This window comes from Cygnus olor, unplaced genomic scaffold (genome assembly GCF_009769625.2).
Source record: "Cygnus olor isolate bCygOlo1 unplaced genomic scaffold, bCygOlo1.pri.v2 scaffold_188_ctg1, whole genome shotgun sequence".
In the NCBI taxonomy this organism is placed as follows: Eukaryota; Metazoa; Chordata; class Aves; order Anseriformes; family Anatidae; genus Cygnus; species Cygnus olor.
Window position 1 is genome coordinate 1 of NW_024429126.1, and position 24,614 is coordinate 24,614.

Below are 24,614 nucleotides of genomic sequence, written 5' to 3' on the forward strand. Positions count from 1 at the left end.
CAGGGCTGCATGCGCAGGGCCCCGTCCAGCCTCACCACCTCCCCGTTGATCATCGGGTTCTCGGCCAGCGCCTGCACCAGGTGGGCGAACTCCCCGGGGTGCCCCAAGCGGGACGGGAACGGCACCTGCTGCCCCAAAAAGCTCCGCACCCGCTCGGGCAAACCGGCCAGCAGCGGGGTGGAGAACAACCCTAAAAGGGCCGGAAAAAAAAAACAAAACAACACCAACAACAAAAGTTGGGGTGAGTCCGTTACCCTACAACTTTTCCGCCCCCCAAAAAAGAAGGGGGGAAGCGTTTGCCCTATAACTTCTTCCACCCCAAAAAAAGGGGGTGAAGCGTTGGTCCCTCAACCTTTTGCACCCCAAAAAAGAGGGGGTGAAGCATTTGCCCTACGACTTTTTCCACCCCAAAAGAAGGGGGTGAAGCGTTTGCCCTACGACTTTTTCCACCCCAAAAAAAGGGGGTGAAGCGTTTGCCCTACAACTTCTTCCACCCCAAAGAAGAGGGGGTGAAGCGTTTGCCCTACAACTTCTTCCACCCCAAAGAAGAGGGGGTGAAGCGTTTGCCCTATAACTTCTTCCACCCCAAAGAAGAGGGGGTGAAGCGTTTGCCCTACAACTTCTTCCACCCCAAAGAAGAGGGGGTGAAGCGTTTGCCCTACAACTTCTTCCACCCCAAAGAAGAGGGGGTGAAGCGTTTGCCCTACAACTTCTTCCACCCCAAAGAAGAGGGGGTGAAGCGTTTGCCCTACAACTTCTTCCACCCCAAAAAAAGGGGGTGAAGCGTTGGTCCCTCAACCTTTTGCACCCCAAAAAAGAGGGGGTGAAGCATTTGCCCTACGACTTTTTCCACCCCAAAAAAAGGGGGTGAAGCGTCTGCCCTACAACTTCTTCCACCCCAAAACAAGGGGGTGAAGCGTTTGCCCTATAACTTCTTCCACCCCAAAGAAGAAGGGGTGAAGCGTTTGCCCTACAACTTCTTCCACCCCAAAGAAGAGGGGGTGAAGCGTTTGCCCTACAACTTCTTCCACCCCAAAACAAGGGGGTGAAGCGTCTGCCCTACAACTTCTTCCACCCCAAAGAAGAGGGGGTGAAGCGTTTGCCCTACAACTTCTTCCACCCCAAAACAAGGGGGTGAAGCGTCTGCCCTACAACTTCTTCCACCCCAAAGAAGAGGGGGTGAAGCGTTTGCCCTACAACTTCTTCCACCCCAAAGAAGAGGGGGTGAAGCGTTTGCCCTACAACTTCTTCCACCCCAAAGAAGAGGGGGTGAAGCGTTTGCCCTACAACTTCTTCCACCCCAAAGAAGAGGGGGTGAAGCATTTGCCCTATAACTTCTTCCACCCCAAAAAAGAGGGGGTGAAGCGTTTGCCCTATAACTTCTTCCACCCCAAAAAAGAGGGGGTGAAGCGTTTGCCCTACAACTTCTTCCACCCCAAAAAAGAGGGGGTGAAGCATTTGCCCTACGACTTTTTCCACCGCAAAAAAAGGGGGTGAAGCGTTTGCCCTACAACTTCTTCCACCCCAAAAAGGAAGGGGGTGAAGCGTTTGCCCTACAACTTCTTCCACCCCAAAGAAGAGGGGGTGAAGCGTTTGCCCTATAACTTCTTCCACCCCAAAACAAGGGGGTGAAGCGTCTGCCCTACAACTTCTTCCACCCCAAAGAAGAGGGGGTGAAGCGTTTGCCCTACAACTTCTTCCACCCCAAAACAAGGGGGTGAAGCGTCTGCCCTACAACTTCTTCCACCCCAAAGAAGAGGGGGTGAAGCGTTTGCCCTACAACTTCTTCCACCCCAAAAGAAGGGGGTGAAGCGTTTGCCCTACAACTTCTTCCACCCCAAAGAAGAGGGGGTGAAGCGTTTGCCCTACGACTTTTTCCACCCCAAAAAAAGGGGGTGAAGCGTCTGCCCTACAACTTCTTCCACCCCAAAAGAAGGGGGTGAAGCGTTTGCCCTATAACTTCTTCCACCCCAAAAAAGAAGGGGGTGAAGCGTTGGTCCCTCAACCTTTTGCACCCCAAAAAAGAGGGGGTGAAGCATTTGCCCTACGACTTTTTCCACCGCAAAAAAAGGGGGTGAAGCGTTTGCCCTACAACTTCTTCCACCCCAAAAAGGAAGGGGGTGAAGCGTTTGCCCTACAACTTCTCCCACCCCAAAGAAGAGGGGGTGAAGCGTTTGCCCTACAACTTCTTCCACCCCAAAAAGGAAGGGGGTGAAGCGTTTGCCCTACAACTTCTTCCACCCCAAAGAAGAGGGGGTGAAGCGTTTGCCCTACAACTTCTTCCACCCCAAAAAGGAAGGGGGTGAAGCGTTTGCCCTACAACTTCTCCCACCCCAAAAAGGAAGGGGGTGAAGCGTTTGCCCTACAACTTCTTCCACCCCAAAAAGGAAGGGGGTGAAGCGTTTGCCCTACAACTTCTTCCACCCCAAAAAGGAAGGGGGTGAAGCATTTGCCCTACAACCTTTTGCACCCCAAAAAGGAAGGGGGTGAAGCGTTTGCCCTACAACTTCTTCCACCCCAAAACAAGGGGGTGAAGCGTCTGCCCTACAACTTCTTCCACCCCAAAAGAAGGGGGTGAAGCGTTTGCCTTACAACTTCTTCCACCCCAAAAGAAGGGGGTGAAGCGTTTGCCCTACAACTTCTTCCACCCCAAAGAAGAGGGGGTGAAGCGTTTGCCCTACAACTTCTTCCACCCCAAAAAAGAAGGGGGTGAAGCGTTGGTCCCTCAACCTTTTGCACCCCAAAAAAGAGGGGGTGAAGCATTTGCCCTACGAGTTTTTCCACCCCAAAAAAAGGGGGTGAAGCGTTTGCCCTACAACTTCTTCCACCCCAAAAGAAGGGGGTGAAGTGTTTGCCCTACAACTTCTTCCACCCCAAAGAAGAGGGGGTGAAGCGTTTGCCCTACGACTTTTTCCACCCCAAAAAAAGGGGGTGAAGCGTTTGCCCTACAACTTCTCCCACCCCAAAAAAAAGGGGAGTGAAGTGTTTCCCCTGCAGCTTTTCCCACCCCATAAAAGAGGAGGTGAAGCGTTTGCCCTCCAACTTCTCCCACCCCAAAAAAAAAGATGCGAAGCATTTACCCTATAACTTCTCCCACCCCCCAAAAAAAGGGGAGGTGAAGCGTTTGCCTCACGCCTTTTCCACCCCCCCCCCACCCCCCCCAAAAAAAAAAGCGGGGCGAATCGCTTGCCCTCCAGCTTTTCCCGCCCCGTAAAACCCCCCGACCCCGTACCTGGGGCGATGGTGACCACGCGGATCCCCAGGGGCGCGAGGTCCCGGGCGATGGGCAGCGTCATGGCCACGATGCCGCCCTTGGAGGCCGAGTAGGCCGCCTGCCCCACCTGCGGGGGAGGAAAAGGGACAATTTATGGGGTGCCCCGCCCCCCGACCCTAATCCGGGCCCCCCCCCCACCCCTAATCCCCGGCGGCCCCGCTCGCCTGCCCCTCGAAGGCGGCCACGCTGGCTGTGTTCACCACCAGGCCCCGGTGGCCGTCGGGGTCGGGGGGGTTCTGGCTCATCAGGCGGGCGCTGAGGCGGGTCACGTTGAAGGTCCCGACCAGGTTAACCTGCGGGACGAGGGGGTGGCGGAGACGTGGGCGTCATCCCCACCCCGTAACCAGCCCGAGGACGGCCCCGGGAGAGCCCCGCGGCCACCCCGAGGACACCCCCACGACCACAAGCACCCCGCTGATCCCATCCCCGACCCCACAACCACCCTGAAGACACCCCCATGCCCACAACCACCCCGCTGACCCCATCCCCGACCCCACGAGCACCCCGTTAACCCCATCCCCGACCCCACAACCACCCCAAGGACACCCCCACGACCACAACCACCCCACTGACCCCACCCCTGACCCCACAACCATCCCGTTGACCCCATCCCCAACCCCACAACCACCCCGCTGACCCCATCCCCGACCCCACAACCACCCCGAGGACACCCCCACGACCACAACCACCCCACTGACCCCACCCCTGACCCCACAACCACCCCATTGACCCCATCCCCAACCCCACAGGCACCCCGCTGACCCCATCCCCGACCCCACAACCATCCCGTTGACCCCATCCCCGACCCCACAACCACCCCATTAAACCCATCCCCGACCCCACAACCACCCCGAGGACACCCCCACGACCACAACCACCCCACTGACCCCACCCCTGACCCCACGACCACCCTGAAGACACCCCCATGCCCACAACCACCCCGCTGACCCCATCCCCGACCCCACGAGCACCCCGTTAACCCCATCCCCGACCCCACAACCACCCCAAGGACACCCCCACGACCACAACCACCCCACTGACCCCACCCCTGACCCCACAACCATCCCGTTGACCCCATCCCCAACCCCACAACCACCCCGCTGACCCCATCCCCGACCCCACAACCACCCCGAGGACACCCCCACGACCACAACCACCCCACTGACCCCACCCCTGACCCCACAACCACCCCGCTGACCCCATCCCCGACCCCACAACCACCCCGCTGACCCCATCCCCGACCCCACAACCCCCCTGAAGACACCCCCATGCCCACAACCACCCCGCTGACCCCATCCCCGACCCCACGAGCACCCCGTTAACCCCATCCCCGACCCCACGCCCACCCTGAGGACACCCCCACGCCCACAACCACCCCGCTGACCCCATCCCCGACCCCACAACCACCCCAAGGACACCCCCACGACCACAACCACCCCACTGACCCCATCCCCGACCCCACAACCACCCCGCTGACCCCACCCCTGACCCCACAACCATCCCGTTGACCCCATCCCCGACCCCACAACCAACCCATTGACTCCATCCCTGACCCCACAACCATCCTGAGGACACCCCCATGCCCACAACCACCCCGCTGACCCCATCCCCGACCCCACGAGCACCCCGCTGACCCCATCCCCGACCCCACAACCACCCCAAGGACACCCCCACGACCACAACCACCCCACTGACCCCACCCCTGACCCCACAACCATCCCGTTGACCCCATCCCCGACCCCACAACCACCCCGCTGACCCCATCCCTGACCCCACAACCACCCCGAGGACACCCCCACGACCACAACCACCCCACTGACCCCACCCCTGACCCCACAACCATCCCGTTGACCCCATCCCCGACCCCACAACCAACCCATTGACTCCGTCCCTGACCCCACAACCATCCTGAGGACACCCCCATGCCCACAACCACCCCACTGACCCCACCCCCGACCCCACAACCACCCTGAAGACACCCCCATGCCCACAACCACCCCGCTGACCCCATCCCCGACCCCACAAGCACCCCGTTAACCCCATCCCCGACCCCACAACCACCCCAAGGACACCCCCACGACCACAACCACCCCACTGACCCCATCCCCGACCCCACAACCACCCCGCTGACCCCATCCCCGACCCCACAACCACCCCGCTGACCCCATCCCCGACCCCACAACCACCCCGCTGACCCCATCCCCGACCCCACAACCCCCCTGAAGACACCCCCATGCCCACAACCACCCCGCTGACCCCATCCCCGACCCCACGAGCACCCCGTTAACCCCATCCCCGACCCCACGAGCACCCCGAGGACACCCCCACGCCCACAGCCACCCCGCTGACCCCATCCCCGACCCCACGAGCACCCCGAGGACACCCCCACGCCCACCCCGCTGACCCCAGCCCCGACCAAACCCCGACCCCTCCGGCTGCCCCCGCGAGCACCCCGGTGACACCCCCCCACCCCCCCTCGCCGACGGCCGCCTGGCTCACGTTGACGACGCGCTGGAAGTCCTCCAGCTCGTGCACCTTGTCCTTCTTGGCGTTGTAGGTCTTCACGGCGATGCCCACCCCGGCGCAGTTCACCGCCAGCTCCAGCCTCCCGAACGTCTTCTTGGCCACCTCCAGGGCGGCCTCCACCTCCTTGGCGGACGTCACCTGCGGGGACGGCGCCGCTGGGACCCCCACCACCCCCACCCCCACCACCCCCACCACCCCCACCCCCACCACCCCCACCACCACCACCACCCCCACCACCAACCACCACCAACAACCACCAACCACCACCAACCACCACACCAACCACCACCACCACCACCAACCACCAACAACCACCACCAACAACCACCAACCACCACCAACCACCACCACCAACCACCACCACCACGCCACGAGGCCGCCCGGTCCCCTCGCTGCCGCCCCGTCCCCGTACTCACGTCGGCGGGGGCGAAGGCGCAGCTGCCCCCCAGCTCCGCCGCCAGCTCGGCCCCCTGCGAGCTGGGGAGGTCGAGGAGGACGACGCGGGCCCCTTGCTGCACCAGGCGCTCCGCCGTGGCTCGGCCCAAGCCCGAAGAGCCGCCGGTCACCAGCGCCACCAGGCCCTGGAGGGGACGGGAAGGGGTCACGGGGGGTGGGGGGTGAAAGGGGCCGGGCTGGGCCCCCGAAACCCGGCTGCGGGGCCTCGCTGCCCCCTGGCACCTTCACGCTGCGCAGCGCCGCCATCGTGGGGTCAAGGCCGGGGGAGGGGGCGAAGGGAGCCGAAGGGGAACGAAGGGAGCCGAAGGGAGCCGAGCGGAAACGAAGGGAGCCGAAGGGGAACGAACGGAGCCGAAGGGAGGCGGACGGAGCCGAAGGGAGCCGAGCGGAGGAGCCGTAAGGGAACGAACGGAGCCGAAGGGAGGCGGACGGAGCCGAAGGGAGCCGAGCGGAGGAGCCGAAGGGGAACGAACGGAAACGAAGGGAGCCGAAGGGGAACGAAGGGAGCCGAAGGGAGACGGGAGGGGGCGAGCGGTGGTGGGCGGAGCCGGCCGGAGCTGAGCGCTGATAGGCGGAGCCGAGGGGGCGAGGAGTGGAGCCGAAGGGCAGTGGGCGGGGCCAAGCCGAGGGGCGACGGGAAGAGCCGAGCGGCGATTGGCGGAGCCCGAACGGAGCCGAGCGGAGCCGAAGGAACCCGAACGGAGCCGAGCAGCGATGGACTGCGCCGAGCGAGCCCGAAGGGAGCCGAAAGAACCCGAACGGAGCCGAGCGGCTGCAGGGGACGGGGTCGGGTCCCCGGGGGGGTGGGAGAGGCTCCCCCCCGGAGGGGGCGGGGGGGGGGGAAAAACCCCTGGATTTGCACTTGGGACCCCCAAAGTGGGGACACGGGGGGGGACCCCCGTGGAGCTGGGGGGGCGGGGGTACAGCAGGGTTGGGGGGCAGCCCCCCCCAGGAGATGAGGACCCCAAGAGACTCGGGATAGGCCCCCCCCCGGGGGGGGGGGGGGGGGGGGCGGGGGCAGACGTGGGACACCCCCCCCAAAATGGGGATCAGGACCCCCAGGGAGCACAGGATGAGCACCAGGAGCAGCAGCACCCCTCCGGGGACAGGACGGGGACGAGGTGCCAGCACCCCGGGGGGGGGGGGGGGGGGGGGGGGGGCCGGGCCCCCCCCGGCTCGTCCCAGCTGCTGTCCGTGGCCGGCCGGCGGCCAGGGTGTAGCGTTACCTCCGACCTTCCCCGGGGCCACCGGCGTGCCACCCCCCCGGGGCCACCATGGAGGAGAAATCGGCCAAAATCCCAGGTACGGGACGAGGGGGGGGGGTGTTTGTTTAAGGGAGGGGGGTGTTTGTTCAAAGGGGGGGGGGCGTTTGCTTAAAGGGAGCGGGGGGTGGGGGACACGAGGCCATGGGGACACTGACCGGCGGCGAGGACAGAGGGCAGGGAGCCATGGCGGTGGCACCGGCGGGCCAGCTGACGCAGAACCCCCTGCAAAAAGTCTGGGTCCCCCTCAGCTCCCACCGCTTGCGGCGGCGGGGATGTGAGTTTGGGGGAGGGGGAGGGTTTGGGGGGGGGGGGGTGCTGATACGATGCGGCCCCCCCCCCTAAACCTTGTGTCCCCCCTCCCACGCCCCTTTTTCAGCCACTGTACCCCAATTCACCAACTGCCCCACCATGGTGATCATGGTGGGGCTGCCGGCCCGCGGCAAGACCTACATCTCCCGCAAGCTCACCCGCTACCTCAACTGGATCGGCACCCCGACACGGGGCGAGTATTCTTTTTTTTAGGGGGGGGGGGGCACAATCTGGGGGTGCCCCCTAACTGTCTGTCCCCCCCCCCCCCCCCCCGCAGTGTTTAATGTGGGGCAGTACCGGCGCGAGGCGGTGCAGAGCTACAAGAGCTACGAGTTCTTCCGCCACGACAACGAGGAGGCCATGCACATCCGCAGGTATTGGGGGGGGGGGGGATAAATAAGGGGGGGGAGGGCAATTTGAGGAGGGGGGGGCACCAGCTGGTGCCCCCCATCCTACAAAAATCCCCTCCCCAGGCAGTGCGCGCTGGCTGCCCTCCAGGACGTCCGCGCCTACCTGAGCTCCGAAGAGGGGCAGGTGGCGGTAAGACAACCCCACAATGGGGCAAATTAACCCCCCCCCCCGGGGGGGGGCAAATTAACCCCCCCAAGGAGCAAATTAACCCCCCCCCCGGGGGGGGTTTATAACCCCCTGGCTGCAACCCAACCTCAGGTTTTTGATGCCACCAACACCACGCGGGAGCGCCGAGCCCTCATCCTGCAGTTCGCGAGAGAGAACGGCTACAAGGTGCTGGGAGTAATTTGGGGGGGGGGGGGGGGGGGCTCTGAGGATTTGGGGGGGGGGGCTTGCGTGTGGCACTGCCTGGGGGTGCTCACAGCTTTGGGGGGGGGGGGGGGGGCACCGGCACCACGGGGACGTCCCCTTTCCCCTCCAGGTCCTGTTCGTCGAGTCCATTTGCGACGACCCTGCCATCATCGAGGAGAACATCAAGGTGAGGCGCTCCCCGTCCCATACCCCCCAAAAAAGCGTGCCCCCACCCCAAAAATAATCCCCCCCCCCCCCCCCCCAAGCAAGTGAAGCTGAGCAGCCCCGACTACAAGGGCTGCGCCCCCGAGGAGGTGGTGGCCGACTTCCTGCAGCGCATCGAGTGCTACAAGGCCACCTACGAGCCGCTGGACGAGCAGCTGGACAGGTGGCACCGTGCTTCGTGGCCCCGCACCCCCCAGAATAATAATTTGGGACACCCCCCCCCCCCCCCCCCACCTAACATCAACCGGGGGGGCGCGCAGCGGGCTGTCTTACATCAAGATCTTCGACGTGGGCGTGCGGTACCTGGCGAACCGGGTGCAGGGCCACGTGCAGAGCCGCACGGTGTACTACCTGATGAACACGCACGTCACGCCGCGCGCCATCTACCTGAGCCGCCACGGCGAGAGCCAGCTCAACCTGCGGGGCCGCATCGGCGGCGACGCCGGGCTCTCCCCCCGCGGGCGCCAGGTGGGCGGGGCCGGGGGGAGGAGGAGCCACGCCCACAAAGGGGCGGGGTCACGGGGGGGAAGGACACGCCCCCCGCCGCCGCCGCCCCACCGCGGGGTGACGCAGGAGGGCTGTGGGGGGAGGGCTTGGGGAAGGGAGGGGAGAGGCTAAGGGGGGTGGCCACGCCCCCTGAAGGAGCCCAAATGTGGAGGTAGAGGGGGGTGGGGCTAAAGGAGCGGGCCACGCCCCTCATGCCCTAAATATGGAAGGGGAGGGGGCGGGGCTAAGGGAACCCCCCCACACACACAGGATCCCAAGTAGGGAGGCAGAGGGTTGGCCACGCGCCCCTCCCGGAGCTGCCCCAAATATGGAGATGAGGGGTGGGGCTAAGGGAGGCCACACCCCCAATAGCCCATATAAGGGGGTGGGCAACAGGGTGGGGTGAGGAAGCCACGCCCCCAGGAGCTACCATATTGGGATATCAATGAAGGGGTGGGGCTAAGCGAGGCCACACCCCCCGGAACCACACCCAGCAGGTGTGAAGGGGCGGAGCTAGATGACGCCACGCCCCCAGGCATCAGGTCATGTCCAAAGGGGGGGCTAAGGGAGGCCACGCCCCCATGAGCCCCCAATTGGGGAATATGGTTATGGGGCGGGGCTAAGGGAGGCCACACCCCCATGAGCCACTCTCATTGGGGGACATGGTTAAGGGGCGGGGCTAAGGGAGGCCACACCCCCATGAGCCACCCTTATTGAGGGATATGGTTAAGGGGTGGAGCAAAGGGAGACCACACCCCTATGAGACAGATTGGTCAGACCATGGGCAAAGGGGCGGGGTTAAGGGAGGCCACACCCCCATGAGCCACTCTCATTGGGGGACATGGTTAAGGGGCGGGGCTAAGGGAGGCCACACCCCCATGGGCCACCCTTATTAAAGGATATTATTTAAGGGGTGGAGCAAAGGGAGACCACAAGCCTATGAGACATTGGTCAGACCACGGGCAAAGGGGCGGGGCTAAGGGAGGTCACATCCCCCATGAGCCACTCTCACTGGGGGACATGGTTAAGGGGTGGGGCTAAGGGAGGCCACGCCCCTATGAGACAGATTGGTCAGACCACGGGCAAAGGGGCGGGGCTAACAGGCCACACCCCCACAGAACAGCACACACCTGCATGGACAAAGGGGGCGGGGCCAAGGACCCAGCCCCCACCCCCATCCTTTCCCACAAGCCAAGGGGGGGGGGTGGGACTGAGGGCAGGGCCCCGCCCCCCTTGTGGGCGTGACCTCGCATGGCCCCACCCCCTCCCAGTACGCCCAGGCCCTGGCCGAGTTCATCCGGAGCCAGAGCATCCGGGAGCTGAAGGTGTGGACCAGCCACATGAAGCGCACCATCGAGACGGCCGAGGCGCTGGGGGTGCCCTACGAGCAGTGGAAGGCGCTCAACGAGATCGACGCGGTCAGCGCCCCCCCAAACCCCAAAACCTCCCCCCCCCCCCGAACCCCAAATGTAACGCCCCCCCCCCCCTCCCCCACAGGGGGTCTGCGAGGAGATGACCTACGAGGAGATCCAGGAGCGCTACCCCGAGGAGTTCGCCCTGCGCGACCAGGACAAGTACCGCTACCGCTACCCGAAAGGCGAGGTGACAACGAGGGGCAGGGCACGGTGACGATAACAACGGCGGGGGGGGGGGGTGTGACAGGGTTGGGGACCCCCCCTCTCAGCGCCCCGTCCCCTCCCCTAGTCCTACGAGGACCTGGTGCAGCGCCTGGAGCCGGTCATCATGGAGCTGGAGCGGCAGGAGAACGTGCTGGTCATCTGCCACCAAGCCGTCATGCGCTGCCTGCTGGCCTATTTCCTGGACAAAAGCGCCGGTGAGGCCGTGGGGACACTTTGGGGACAATTTGGGGACACCTGGGGGACACTTTCATAGCCACCTCCCCCCCCTGATTTTCATCCCCCCACCCCACCCCAGAGGAGCTGCCCTACCTCCGGTGCCCCCTGCACACCGTGCTCAAGCTGACCCCTGTGGCTTACGGTGAGTGGGGACACCCCCCGTGTCCCCCCCCCCCCGTGTCCCCGGGGAGGGGACAGCACCCTGGGGGTGTCCCCCCCCCTCCGCCCAAAGGGCGGCCGTGGCTGTAACATCGCCCCTTCTGTGTCGTCCCCCCCCCCCCCGACATTAAATCAGGGTGCGAAGTGGAATCCATCTTCCTCAACGTGGAGGCGGTCAACACCCACCGCGAGAAACCCCAGGTGAGGGAGGGGAGAATTTGGGGGATTAATTACTGCCCCCCCGCAGCGAGGGGGATGCAGGGCTTGTTAACAGCCCCCCCCCCCCCCACAGTGGGGACACGTTTTGGGATTAAAAAGTCAGATTTTGGGGTGAGCAGAGGTCCCCCCCCCCCCCAAACACAAAACCCCTTGTGCCACAGAACGTCGACGTCAGCCGCCCCCCGGCCGAAGCCCTGATCACCGTCCCCGAGCACTACTGAGCCGCCCCCCCCCCCCCCAATTAAAGCTTGCCTTAACGAAGAACCGAGCCTGGCGTGTATTGGGGGGGCCGCTGCACCCCCAAAATACGCTTTTATTTAAGAGGAGGTTCAGGGGTTGGCTGTGGCCTCGTTGTATTGACTCGTCCAGAAGCTGGGTTCCTTTTCTTGGATCTGGAGAGAAAACACAACAAAAAATAAATGGGGGGGGGACAGGTTGTGCCCTGCCCTCCCCCCAAAAAAAAAACAAAAGCAGGAAAAAAAACCAAACAAATAGGAAACCCCCCCCCAAAATCCTCACCTTTGCCACAAATTTCAGCATGTCCTTCTTGGAGGTCTCCTTGGCGGCCCGCGGCCCCCACTGGAAACTGAACTCGGGGGGGTCCGTCAGGGGGATGGGGGTGATCTCCAGGTACCTGCAGGGAGCGGGGGAGTGACCCCGTGTTTTGGGGGGGCCCCCCCAGGGGTGTCCAGCACGCCCCAGCCCTGTGACACCCCCTCAAGTCACCGGGCGTGGGGACGGCGGCGATTTCTCTCTGCGGTGCGGTATAAACGGCCCGGCTGGCACTAGCGCCGCGGCTGCTCTGTGCGCACCGGGGTGTTGTGACCCCCCCCCCCCCCAAAAAAAAACACCCCCCACCCGCCTCGCACTCACTTCTGCCGCACAAACTCCTCCGTCACCAGCTTCTTGACGTCCCCAAACACCTCGTGCTTCTCCCTGGGGGTGGCGGGGGGTTAACGGGGTGTGGAAGCAACGAAACCCGTTCCTGTCCCCCCCCCCCCCCAATGACCTACCCTGGCTGCACCCGGAGCCGGCGGAGAAATTCCCATACAGCACCTGGAAAGGAGAATGTTGGGGGGGGGGGGGGCAAGGAGAAATTGGGGTCCGGGGGGGACACCAAATGCCTTACTGTCTTTGGCCGAGTTGCCCTTCATGAAGATGAAGCTCAGGATGATGGTGAGGAGGCCCAGCTTGGCTGTCTGGTTGTCCCTGCGGCGGGGAGAGAAGCGTCACCCACCTGAAGGGGGCACCTGGGGGCTCTGTCCCCTTCCCCCCCCCCCCTCCAAAAACACCCAGGGGACGCCAGCGCCCTCATCACCAGCCCCTCACCGCCTCAGGTTCTCCCCCTCGACGCGCGGCAGGTTGCTGGTGAGGATGTAGACGTGGTGTTTGGTGTCGATCTCCACCAGCTGCAGCCCGAACACCTGCAGGAGGCAAAGATTTAATCCAGCGGTGGTGGTGGGGGGGGGATCCCAACCCCAAACCCCCCAGCTCCAGGAGACCCCCCCCCATACCTGCTGCAGGGTCCTGCCTGCCTGGTTGACGATCTCGGAGTAGACGTCTTTGTATTCCCTGATGACTTTTTTCAGGATGTCTGCAGGAAACAGGGGGGATGCTGAGATGCTGAGACCCCCCCCCCCCCATACACGCAGTGAGGTTTTCGGAGAGATCCAACCCAAAAAAGTTTGGGAAAGGACCAGAGCAACCCCAGAAACTTTGAGAAGAGCTCCCTTAAACTCACCGACTCTCTTGATGGGGATCTTCTTCTGGTCCTTCACTAGCAGGAACTGAACTAGCTCACTCACCTACGCGGTGAGCAAGGGGAAATAGCCAGAAAATATATATAAAGTAACAAAATGCAGAAAGGTCAACCTGTACCACTACAGGACGGGGATCGACCCCTCACCTTCCGATTCACTTCATCCCGGGAGCGCCTCTGCAGGTTCCTCTGCACCTGGCTGTGCGTCTGCGTCTGGCTCACGCTAAAATCGTCGTCGCCATCATCCCCCTGCGGGACAAAACCAGGAATTTGCTGCCGCAAGCCGGTCTACGACAACCCCCAGCGAAGCAAGGGAGGAAATCAGGGTTTATCACCTCACCTGGCTGAAGGCCGCCCCTTTGCTGCGCTTCCTCTGGGACATCTCCCGGGTTCTGAGGGGAGGGCAGAGCCGGACGGGCTCGAGCTGCTACCGGCCGGTCCCCATCGCCCTCCCCCCCCGTTCTCGCCCCTCTCCCAGCCCCGAATCCCCCAGCGCGGGGCCTCCAGGAGCCGTTAGAGCGGCCCCGAGGCCCCGCTGCCGGCCGCAGCCGCTCCGCCATTACCCGCTCCCGTCACGGGCCACCGCCTCCCCCTTCCCCGCCCAGTGTGCGCATGCGCGCAGGCTGCGCACCCGCCCCGCCCCCTTATTGGCCCTTCCCTCTCCGCCCCGCCCTTCCCCATTGGCCGCTCCTCTCCGCCCATCCCCGCCTCCGGCTGCGATTGGGCGAGAGGCGCCGGCCACGCCCACCCTCTCCCCCTGCCCGCCGCGTGCCGGCAGCGCGGCCTCGCGCCCCCTCCCCTCGGGTTTGGAAAAAAGGCGGGAAGCGCCTTTTACCGCGGGGGGGGGGGGAAATGGCGGCCAACGGTCGCTCCTTCTCCCCCGTGTCCCTTCAAGTGTGAAAATAATACACACACAAAAAAAAACACAAAAAAAAACACACAAAAAAAGCACAAAAAAGACCCAAAGTGGCTGACTTCACCTCCATCCCCTCCTTTATAAAGGTATTAAAGCGCCTGATCACTGCCAAGCCCCTCACCTCAGGCTGAGGAAGGCGCCATAATGGTGGCTGAGGCACCGACAAACAATTATTATCGTAGAATCATAAGGCTAAACTCAAAATACGCTAACATAGTATATATGTTAGCATATTGCTAACATATATAAGCTATATATATATCTATATATATAATATGCGCTATAAGACTCAGCTCTAGCCACAAAATTGAGGCTGAAGAAGGAACGTGGTACCCAAAGTATAACTTAATTAAATTAGCTGATTTTGAAAAAAAAGCAAAACTGCTGAAGTGGTAAATGATGACAGAGCATGCACAAAACGGAAAGGAGAAAAGTACAAGGTGAAGAAGAGTAAGAGCCTTCATCAGAAAGACCCCAGTGTGACCACCAAGAGGGTATTGCTCATGCAAAAGTAGGAGGGACAATATGATAATTAGTTCTGATAAACCATTAACGTAAATCCTGCCCTTTCTTGCAAAATTACCTGAATATGCGTATCACCGTACCATAAATAAGTACTCATTGTCTTGCTTAGGTGTACATGTTTGGTGGAATTACCCCCCTACATACACAGCACTGTTTATAAAGAATACCCACTTTATAATTCTCCAAAACGAGTCTTGGAAAGTTTTATTGCTTTTTGTGTTTAACCAAGGGAGCCTGGGGGTGAGGTCAGGATTGTCCCTTCGCCATTTTGAGGTGTTGAGGATGAGGAGAGGTTGATGGCAGCGATATCTGGAGCAAAATCCGCTTAGGAGTGTGAGAAATATCTCACAATAATTTCCTCCAGGCAGGTTCTCTGGTGAAGGATATATATTTATTTCCAAGCAGGAGTGCACCTACTAGTTAAATAGCGCAGTTTATATATAACTTATCTCACGACAATCAGGACCCTCCCATTTCCCCACTGACTGGGTACTCCAGGTTCATAACCTATCTGGCACTTCACAGCTCGTACATGACTTTCAGTTGCCAGCCTGTTATTTTTCAAGTTTCTCGTGACTTTTCACTCTGTGAGGTGGTAATATTTCTTCCATTATCTGACTTGACACCATGATTTTTGCCTAATTCCATGAAGGAGTCTGGTTGTTGTTGGTGTTTTACAAGGTTGTCCTGTAAGCTTCCTTATCGCTACAAGCATATCTCAAAAATACATTCCTTCTTCCTAAACAAATGTAACATTTCTTTGCAAAAACACGCGCACAAAAAAACTCTCTTACAGGAGTTGGGTGCTACCTTAGTTCCCTGTCAGCAAGGCGCCATTTTGTGTCCCAGTCAGGGCGCCATGTTGGTTCCCAGTCAAGGACCCACTGGAATCATGACTATTAATAGATAAAATTCCCCTTTCCAGCCTCTTTTTTTGTACCCAATTCCCACCCCTCAGCCCTTATAAATATCCCTGCTCCACCATGGTGGCTAATAACAGCCTCTTTTGCCTCACGCTTGCCCTGAGTTTCCCCAGTAACCGATGCACTAAGCTCATGGAAAAAAAAGAAAAAAGAAAAAAAAAGAAGCAGCATGAGGGAAAAATAAATAAGAAAATAGCCAGCCTGAAAGACACAGGTTCTTCTGGGCGTTTTGTTTTTATTTCATCTTGCAGAGACTGGCGTATCTCCAGCCCCCAGCCTGTGGACAAGCCCGGCTTGTCTCAAGTGAATGCTGCATTTGTAGGTGTGGAGGAAGAAGGAAAGTGGAAAAAAGTAGTCCCTAAAAGAGAAAAAGAGGAGGAAAAGCTGCTCCGGGGAAGGTTGAGGAGTAAAGGCAGCAGAGAAGGCAACATGGATGAGCTGGGACGCATCCTGGCCAGGTACTTGGCGTTGCCCTGCCTGCTTGCCCTGCCTGTGATGAATCTTTCCCTTGGCCAGGAGGTAAGCACAGATGCATTAATTAATTTTGGGGGCACAATCTGAACCGTGGGGGGAATATTTTGCCACCATTATGCCCCCCCCCCTCGCAGCTGCCAATGACCAGCTTCACCGTGAGCTCCGCCATCATCTCCCGCTACGCCTCCACCCGGGTGCACTGTGCCATGCACAACCCTCACCCCGCGCCGCGCCAGGCTGCCTTCGACCTCGATCTGTCGCCTGCTGCCTTCATCACCAACTTCACCCTGTGAGGAGGAGGAGGAGGAGGAGGAGGAGGAGGAGGAGGAGGAGGAAGGGACATGTTATCAGCATGGCCACCGCCACAGCCACAGCCCCTTGCTGGGCAGTGCTATGGCTTTGGTCATGGAGAAAGAGCCAACCGTGTGCCATTTTAATCATCTTCCCCCACCAGCACAGTTGATGGCAAGGTCTACACAGCTGAGGTGATGGAGAAGCACCGGGCTAAGGAGCTGTATGAAGCAGCCCGCAAGCAGGGCAAGACGGCCGCACACGTCGGCACCAAGTGAGCGCTGGGGAGGGCAGACATCGGGGTGCACGAGGGGGACCGTGACGCTCCCCTCCTGCCCTGCAGGGAGCAGGAGACCCAGCGCTTCCGCGTGACGACCACGGTGGCAGCAAACGGGCACGCGTCCTTCGAACTGCGCTACGAGGAGCTGCTGCAGCGCCGCCTGGGCACGTACCGCTACGCTGTCGCCGTCCGTCCCCGCCAGGTCGTGGCCGAGCTCTGCGTGGAGCTGAGCATCACCGAGCGGGCTGGCATCTGCGACCTCCGCGTGCTGCCCTTCCAGCCCGCGGATACACGGCGAGGTATGTCCAGGACAGTGACAGTCCCCTCTTCCGTGGTGACGGCACCCTAATACCACCGCCTCTGCCGCAGGGCAGGTGCTGCCGGCCGCCAGGGTGGAGAAGGGCACCCACTGTGCCCGCGTCGCCTTCGCCCCCACCCCGCAGGAGCAGGCGGCTTTCTCCGCTACTGGCCTCGCCGGTGACTTTGTGGTGGAGTACGACGTGGCGCGGCGCGACGCCGTGGGGGACGTGGAGGTGTGGCGGGGAGGGATGGGGTCAGGGTAGGGTGAGCGTGAGCCTGTCCCTAAACCACCTCGTTTAATCCCCTAGCTACACGACGGGTACTTTGTCCACTTCTTCGCGCCCAGCGGGCTGCCGCCCATCCCAAAAGACATCATCTTCCTCATCGACGTCAGCGGCTCCATGTCCGGCACCAAAATCAAGCAGGTAGCGGCGGGAGGGGGCACCTCGCGGACCCCGATTCTCGGCGTGCCCCCTCTTCCACTCCTCCCGCGCCCGCAGACCAAGGCGGCCATGCAATCCATCCTCCGCGCCCTGCGCCCCCACGACCGCTTCAACATCGTCGCCTTCGCCGAGGCCGCCCGGGTGTGGCGGGAGGATGGCCCCGTCCCGGCCACCGCGCCCCACGTCCGCAGCGCCGCCCGCTACGTCGAGTCCCTGGAGGCTGACGGCTGTGAGTACTGCCACAACCGCGTCCCCGTGTCCCCACGCTCCTCCCGCTACCGTCCCCAAACCCCGCAGGGACCGACATCGACCGCGCGCTGCTGGCGGCGGCCGCCCTCCTCCGCCGCGGCGCTCAGGAGCCCCGCGTGCCGCTGCTGCTCCTCCTGACGGACGGGGAGCCCACGGCGGGGGTGACGGACGCCGCCCGCATCCTTTCCAACGCCCGCCGAGCCCTGGCCCCTTCGGCCGCCCTCCTTTTCGGCTTGGCTTTCGGGGCGGACGCCGACTTGGCCCTGCTGCGCCGCTTGGCCGCGGCGAGCGGTGGGACGGCGCGCCGGGTCCCCGAGGAGGCCGGCGTCGCCCTCCAGCTCGCCGGCCTCTTCCGGGAGATCGAGAGCCCGCTCCTGCGCCACGTGGAGCTCGCCTACCCCGGCGCGGCCGCCCGCCGCATCGCCCCCGGCCTCTTCCCCGGTTATTTCCAGGGCTCCGAGCTGGTGGTGGCCGGGCGGCTGGAGCCGGGCGTCGAGCGGCTCCGCGTCCAGGTGGCCGGGCACGGCGGCGAGGGCGAGCTCCGCGCCGCCGCCGAGGTGACCGCCGCCGCCGCCCCCGAGGTGCCGCCCGGCTGTCCCCAGCGCCCCGCCGAGCTCCTCGGTGCCTTCGCGCGGCGCCTTTGGGCCTACGTCACCATCCGGGACCTGCTGCGGGCGCGGCTGGGCGCCAACGGCACCGCCGCCCGCCAAAAACTCGACGCCGAGGCCACCGAGCTGGCCCTCCTCTACCGCTTCGTCACCCCCCTCACCTCGCTGGTGGTGGCGACGCCGGGGGACGGGGGCCCGACGCCCCCCCCGCCTGTCACCGCGGGGCTCGGCGTCACCGCCGCGGGGCCCGACGGCCCCGCGGCCACCACCGAGGCGACAGCGGGGACGCCGAAGGGACCCGCCACCGCCGCGGGACAGCTCGGGGACGTTGTGGGGCCGGCCAGCACCGCGCCGCCGTGGCCCCCCCAGCTGTGGGTGCCCCCCGTGCCGGGGGGGACGGCCAGCCCCCCCCGAGGCCCCGGGGACGCGGTGCTGCTGCAGCCGGCCGAGGCCGAGCTGCTGGCTCCCGGGGCGGGGGGCGAGCAATTCGTGGAGTCCCTCAACCCCCCCCCCGTCTACGCCGTCCTCACCCCCAAAGGTGAACCGTGCCCCCCCCCCCCCCCCGACCCCCAAATCCCCCCCTCCTCGCAGCGGGGACCCCCCCGCCACCCCTTTTTTGGGGGGATTTAACCCATTGAACCCCCCCCAGCCTCACCTCCGTCTCTTTGCCCCCTCGCAGGGCTCCCCGATGACGAAGACGCCGCAGGTAACGGCCCCCCCCCGCACCCCCTAAATTTGGGGGGGGGGACGACACAGCACACCATGCTCCCCCCCCCCTTTTCTCTTCCAGACCTCACAGATGAGGTTGACAGGGGTGAGTAAAGGGATGTGAGGGGGGGGGGCCAACTGTAATGGGGGGGGGGCACAGGCACCCTAAAACCCCCAGAATGGGGGGGGGGGCACAGCCCAGGGGTGTTCTGCAACCCCCTCCTCCACGCCCCCCCCCTTTTTCTCCAGCCTCCTCCAGCCCCACCTTCTTCACCTTCTCCGCCTCAGGTAGGGGGGCGCGGACGGGATTGGGGGGGGGGGGGGGCCACGGGGCGGGATGGGGGGCGCCGGAGGGGATTTGGGGGGCACTCAGCCCCCCCTCTGACCCCTTTCTCCCCCCCCCCCCAGTGGACGGGGACCCCCACTTCGTGGCCAGCGTGCGGGGGGCGCCGCAGCCCCTCTGCTTCACCCTCGACGGCCGCCCGGGCGACGTCCTGCAGCTGCTGACCGACCGGCGGCTCGGTGAGACCCTGCGCGGGACCCCCCCCCCAAAACCATGGGGAATCCCCCCCCCGACCCCCAATAACGTGGGGGGGGCACCCCATTCCCCCCCCCCCCCCCCCCCCCCTTAGGGCTGAGGGTCCACGGGCACCTAGTGGGCGCCCCGTCGTGGCCCCGCGCGGGACCCCCCCCCCCAAAAGCCGTGGGGAATCCCCCCCCCGACCCCCAATAACGTGGGGGGGGCACCCCATTTCCCCCCCCCTCGTAGGGCTGAGGGTCCACGGGCACCTGGTGGGCGCCCCGTCGTGGCCCCGCGCCCCGTCCCGACCCCGCACCTTTTTCGACGCCCTCACCCTCTCGGCGGGCGCCGTCGCCGTCGCCGTCACCCTGGAGGGGATCCGCGTCACCGGGGGGGGGCCCCCCCGTTGCCCTGCCCTTCTCCCGCCCTGCCAGGCTCCGCCGCCCCCCCCTGACGCTGGTGGTGGGCCGGGGGGGCCGCCTCCACCTCCTTTTGGGCCCCCGCTTGAGATTCGGGGTGCTGCGCCACCGCTACGGCCGCCCCGGCGCCCTGCAGCGCGACCACCTCGGCTTCTACGTCCCCGACGGCGCCGGCCTGTCCCCAAAAACGGGGGGGCTCCTAGGTAAGCGCTGCCCCCACCCCCCCAAAAAAAAAAACCACGCCTTCGCCACCTTTTTGGGGGTGTCGGGGGGGTGACACGCGTGTCCCCTCTCCCCCAGGCCGGCTGCGGGGCGTCCGGCTGGCTTTTTTGGGGACGCCGGGGACGGCGTGGCTGCACCGGGGCGAGGTGGGGGTGACGGCCACGCTGGTGGCCAAAACGGGGCCGGGGGGGCCGGGGGGGCCCCGACGCGGGCGCTGTTGGCTGGTGCCGCGCCCCGAGGTGCTGGCGCTGCTGGGGGGGCCCTACGGGGCTTTCCTGGCCCCCCCTTCGGTGCTGGGCTGAAGGCGGGTATATAAAAAAAAAAAAAACTGGGGGGGGGGGGGGGGGGGGGGCCCGAAGGCACCAGCGCCGCCGCCCCAAAATTTGCAGCGGGTGACCCCGTTTTTGGGGGGATTTCCCCGTTTTTGGGGTGCCGAGAAAGGGTGAACCCCCTACCCTCCCCCCCCCCCCCCCCCCCAAAAAAAATTGGGGACCTCTCTGCAACCCCCCCCCCCCCCCCGACACCTCGACGCCCCAACTCCGCCGCCATTTTTATTCCCCAAACTCGTTTTTAACCGTTTTTACGCCCCCCCCCAAAATAACAATAAACCTCCGTCCTCAGAGCTGCATGGCCGCCGTCAGCGTCTCCGAGAGCTTGGTGGCGATTTTTTCTGGGGGGGGGGGACACGACACAAAATGGTTCCGATGGGGGCGTCTGGGGCGGGGGGGGGGGGGGAAAGGGGCGAGGATTGGGGGAAAAAGGGGGGTTTTCGGCTCACCTGCTCTTTTTTGCTGCTTTTTCCTCCGCTTGCCCGCGGCCGCCAGCCCCTGCCCCTGCAGCAGGGGGGGCAGCGCGGCCACTTCTTCCAAACGGGGGGCGCGGGGGGGGGCAGCCTCCTCCCCGCCCCCCCCAGGCTTCGCCCGGGGCTTCAGCTCCACCGTCAGCGCGCCGAACTGCGGGGGAACCCCGTCAAAACCTCCTCCGCGCCCCCAAAATCTTTCACGGGCCCCCAAAATCCTTCACACGGCCCCAAAAATACGTACCCCCCCCCCCCCAAATCCTTCTAGGGCTCCAAAAATCCTTCACGTTCCCCCCCCCATATTCTTCGCGTGCCCCCCAAAATCTTTCACAGGCTCCAAAAATCTTCCACGCGCCCCCAAAATCTTTCGCGTGTTCCCCAAAATCCTTCACGGGCCCCCCAAAATCATTTGCGTGCCCCCAGAAACTTCTTCTAGGGACCCCAAAATTCTTTACGTACCCCCCAAAATCATTTGTGCCCCCCCAAAAGTCCTTCGTGGGCCCATGAAAGTTCTTCTTGGGCCCCCAAAATCCTTCAGAGGCCCCCACAAATCCTTTACACGTCCCCTAAAATCATTCGTGTGCCCCCCAAAATCATTTGCAGGTCCCCAGTATTCTTCTTGGGCCCCCAAAATTCTTCATGTATCCCCCCAAATTATTTGTGCGCCCCCAAAAGCCCCTCACATGCCCCTAAAACTTCTTCTTAGGTCCCCAAAATCTTTCATGAGCCCTCAAACATCCTTCACGTGCCCCCAAAGCTCCTTCAGGGGCCTCCAAATATTCTTCTCCAGCCCCCAAAAACCCTTCGCGTCCCCCCCAAAATCCTTCTCATGTCCCCAAAATCCTTCTCATGCCCCCAAAATCATTCACGGGCCTCCCAAAAACCCTTCACCACCCTCCAAAATCCTTCAGAGGCTCCCCAAAATCCTTCACCACCCTCCAAATTCTTCTCATGCCTCTCAAAATTCTTCACGGGCCCCCCAAAATCCTTCATGGGCCCCCCAAAATCCTTCACGGGCCCCCCAAAATCCTTCATGGCCATCCCCAAATTCCTCTTGGGCCTCCAAAATCCTTCACGAGCCCCCCAAAAATCCTTTACACCCTCCAAAATCCTTCTCATGCCCCCAGAACCCTTCATGGGCTCCCCCAAATCCTTCTTGGGCTTACAAAATCTTTCTTGAGCCTCCCAAAATCCTTCATAGGTCCCCCAAAATCCTGCACGGGCGCCCCCTAAACCCTTCTCATGCCCCCCAAAATTCTTCATGGGCCCCCCAAAATCCTCATGCCCCCCCCCAAATCCTTCACGGGCCCCCCAAAATCCTTCACGGGCCCCCCCAAAATCCTTCACCACCCCCCAAAATCCTTCACAGGCCCCCCAAAACCCCTCAAGCACCCCCGAAATCCTTCACGGGCCCCCCCCAAAACCCTTCTCAGGCCCCCCCAAACCCCTCCCGCACCTCCAGACCATCGCCGTCCGCCTCCGCGGCGCCGCCCCGCTCCATGGCCTCATCCTGATCTTCCTCCCCCTCCTCCTCCTCCTCCTCCTCGGGGCCGCACGGCGACACCTCGATGCCCTCCACCGCCACCGGGACGGCTGCGGGGGGGACCAGGTGAGCCCCGTAAGGGGGGGGGTAAAGATTATTATTTTTTTTTTTTTGGGGGGGGGGGGGACACCCCAAAACTCACCCGCCAGCGCCTCGGCGTCGCCCCGCTCCAGCGCCTCCAGGTCGAGCTCCGGCCCCAGCGCGGGCAGGATCTGTGCCTCCAGCTGCGCCCCCGCCTCGTCGCGCCCGGGGGGGTGCGTGTAGTAGGAGATTTTCCCGCTGCCGGGTTGTTTTTCGGGGGACGTTTGAAGGTTTTTGGGGTACGGGGAAAGCAGGCGCTGCCCCCTCCCTCCCTCCCTCCCCGGCCCCTCAACCCACCTGGTCCAGTCGCGCAGCAGGGCCACGGCGGCGGCGCGGGGGTCCGGGAGCCCCCCCGGACGCAGGCGGCCCTGGCGCCGGGCCAGGTGGGAGAGGAACTGCCGGGGGTCGGCGCAGGGGGGCACCCCGTACAGCTCGCTCAGCTGGGGGGGGGTGGGGGGGGGGACACGACACGGGGTCATGAGATTAGGGTTGGGGTAAAGGGGGGGGGGGGGGGAGCACCACGCACCCCAAAGCCCGGAAAAATGGGGCTGAGCACCCCCCCGACAGCTCCAAATCCCGGAAATATGGGGCTGAGCCCCCCCGACAGCCCCAAACCCCATAAAAATGGGACTGAGCCCCCCCTCGACACCCCAAAACAATGGGGCTGAGCCCCCCCAAACAGCCCCAAACCCCATAAAAATGGGCTGAGCCCCCCCCCCAAAGCCCAAGCCCCATAAAAATGGGGCTGAGTCCCCACTCGACACCCCAAAACGATGCGGCTGAGCCCCCCCCAGACAGCCCCCAACCCTGTAACAATAGGGCTGAGCCCCCCCAACACCCACAGCAATGGGGCCAACCCCCCCCCCCAACACCCCCAAACCCCACAGTAACGGGGCTGAAGCCCCCCCCCCCCAAACCCCACAGTAATAAGGATGAACCCCCCCCAAACCCCACTGTAACGGGGCTGAACCCCCCCCAAACCCCACAGCAACGGGGCCGACCCCCCCCAAATCTGCCAGTAGTAGGGCTGAGCACCCCTGACACCCCAAAAAAGGGGCCTGAACCCCCCCAAACCCCCCAGTAACGGGTCTGAGCCCCCCCCCAGGACACCCCCAACCCCCCCCCCAACAACGGGGCCGAGCTCCCCCCCCCCCCCGCACCCACCTGCTGGGGGGGGCAGCGGCGCAGGATGGCGGCGGCGGGGCCCAGGGGGTCCTTGAGGCGCTGGGGGGCCAGGGCCCCCCTCAGGGGGGCGGCGGCGGGGGGGGCGCCCGTTGCCATGACGACGCCGGGGCAGTCGAGCAGCTGGATGTGGCGGTCCAGCTGCACCGCCTGCAGGCACCTAGGGGGAGGGGGCGGAGCCAACGCGCAGGCCACGCCCACGAGGGGGAGGAGGGGCCAACGCGCAGGCCACGCCCACAGCGGGGGCGGGGCTTACCTGGTGACCCCCGGCGTGGCCCCCACCCCGCAAACCCGGCTCCGCTTGAGGCTGTTGATGAGGCTGCTCTTCCCCACGTTGGGGTAGCCTGGGGGGGGGGGGGGGAATTGGGGTGAAAAAGGGGAAAATTGGGGATCGGGGGGGGGGAAATAGAACGGAGGGGACCCCCCCATCCCGCCCCGAGCCCCGCTCACCCACGACGCCCACGGTGATGGCCGTCTTCACCTCCCGCGAGCGGCTGTAGTTGGCCAGCACCCGCAGCAGGCAGTCGGCCCCCACGCTGCCCCCCCCGGCCAGCACCTCCTCGGGGGCCGCGGTCACCGGCAGCCGGCTCTGCTTCTGCGCGGGGACACGGCGGGGTGACGAGGGGACACCCCAAAATCCCAACCCCTTCCCCCCCCCCCCATTTTATCCCCGGGGCCCCCACCAGGTTGCGGCTCTGCTGCTGCGTGCACGCCTTGAAAGCCACGGTGGGGAACTCGGCGCGGAGATACTTCAGCCACGCCGCCACCACGTCCCGCGGCACCAGGTCTGCGGGGGGAAAAAAGCGTCACCGGGTCACCAGTGTCACCCGGGGGG

At 63.8% G+C, this 24,614-nt stretch overlaps 5 protein-coding genes across 12 annotated transcripts; 2 read left to right on the top strand and 3 right to left on the bottom strand.

The window, feature by feature from the left end:
- Window positions 1–6: 6 nt before the first annotated feature.
- Window positions 7–6,803, bottom strand: HSD17B10 (hydroxysteroid 17-beta dehydrogenase 10; the record flags this gene model as incomplete). Its single annotated transcript, XM_040543748.1, has 6 exons — window positions 6,479–6,803; window positions 6,217–6,381; window positions 5,774–5,938; window positions 3,439–3,567; window positions 3,233–3,341; window positions 7–190 (listed from the first exon to the last, which is right to left on the bottom strand). Coding segments are annotated over exons 1-6 (776 nt in total), but the record flags the coding sequence as incomplete, so codon positions are not given.
- On the top strand, window positions 6,770–11,908 carry PFKFB1 (6-phosphofructo-2-kinase/fructose-2,6-biphosphatase 1). 8 transcript variants are annotated; one of them, XR_005815948.1, is made up of 14 exons: window positions 6,770–7,558; window positions 7,898–8,023; window positions 8,108–8,204; window positions 8,304–8,370; window positions 8,500–8,574; window positions 8,723–8,779; window positions 8,859–8,980; window positions 9,078–9,285; window positions 10,575–10,721; window positions 10,801–10,905; window positions 10,988–11,137; window positions 11,239–11,301; window positions 11,455–11,519; window positions 11,699–11,771. XR_005815948.1 is itself a non-coding variant. In XM_040543742.1 (14 exons), the coding sequence occupies exons 1-14, from the start codon at window positions 7,531–7,533 to the stop codon at window positions 11,756–11,758; spliced, it is 1,350 nt and encodes a 449-aa protein (XP_040399676.1). In that variant the 5' UTR covers window positions 6,770–7,530; the 3' UTR covers window positions 11,759–11,908. The 8 variants fall into 8 exon arrangements, 7 of the variants coding, with proteins under 7 accessions (XP_040399676.1, XP_040399675.1, XP_040399677.1 ...); XM_040543742.1 differs by having other exon boundaries at window positions 11,008–11,137; window positions 11,699–11,908; XM_040543747.1 differs by lacking the exon at window positions 6,770–7,558 and adding an exon at window positions 7,654–7,795 and having other exon boundaries at window positions 11,008–11,137; window positions 11,699–11,908.
- On the bottom strand, window positions 11,814–13,909 carry LOC121063329 (non-structural maintenance of chromosomes element 3 homolog). Its single transcript, XM_040543749.1, has 11 exons — window positions 13,860–13,909; window positions 13,637–13,688; window positions 13,444–13,545; window positions 13,279–13,342; window positions 13,052–13,131; window positions 12,867–12,961; window positions 12,667–12,746; window positions 12,551–12,593; window positions 12,411–12,473; window positions 12,057–12,171; window positions 11,814–11,929 (listed from the first exon to the last, which is right to left on the bottom strand). Exons 2-11 carry the CDS (start codon window positions 13,676–13,678, stop codon window positions 11,867–11,869), a joined length of 747 nt encoding a protein of 248 aa, XP_040399683.1. The 5' UTR covers window positions 13,679–13,688; window positions 13,860–13,909; the 3' UTR covers window positions 11,814–11,866.
- A 642-nt stretch (window positions 13,910–14,551) lies between these two features.
- On the top strand, window positions 14,552–20,487 carry ITIH6 (inter-alpha-trypsin inhibitor heavy chain family member 6). The gene is given in 14 exon segments (XM_040543750.1): window positions 14,552–16,423; window positions 16,589–16,699; window positions 16,769–16,983; window positions 17,069–17,238; window positions 17,314–17,430; window positions 17,506–17,722; window positions 17,725–18,843; window positions 18,985–19,011; window positions 19,096–19,119; window positions 19,263–19,301; window positions 19,422–19,535; window positions 19,783–19,922; window positions 19,924–20,155; window positions 20,253–20,487. Coding segments are annotated over 14 exon segments (2,898 nt in total). The 5' UTR covers window positions 14,552–16,274; the 3' UTR covers window positions 20,477–20,487.
- Window positions 20,488–20,712: 225 nt separating this feature from the next.
- On the bottom strand, window positions 20,713–24,585 carry GNL3L (G protein nucleolar 3 like; the record flags this gene model as incomplete). The annotated part of the gene is made up of 9 exons (XM_040543739.1): window positions 20,713–20,844; window positions 20,953–21,127; window positions 22,430–22,566; window positions 22,659–22,795; window positions 22,895–23,037; window positions 23,762–23,939; window positions 24,036–24,123; window positions 24,230–24,374; window positions 24,463–24,585. Coding segments are annotated over 9 exons (1,179 nt in total), but the record flags the coding sequence as incomplete, so codon positions are not given.
- Between the last annotated feature and the right edge of the window lie 29 nt (window positions 24,586–24,614).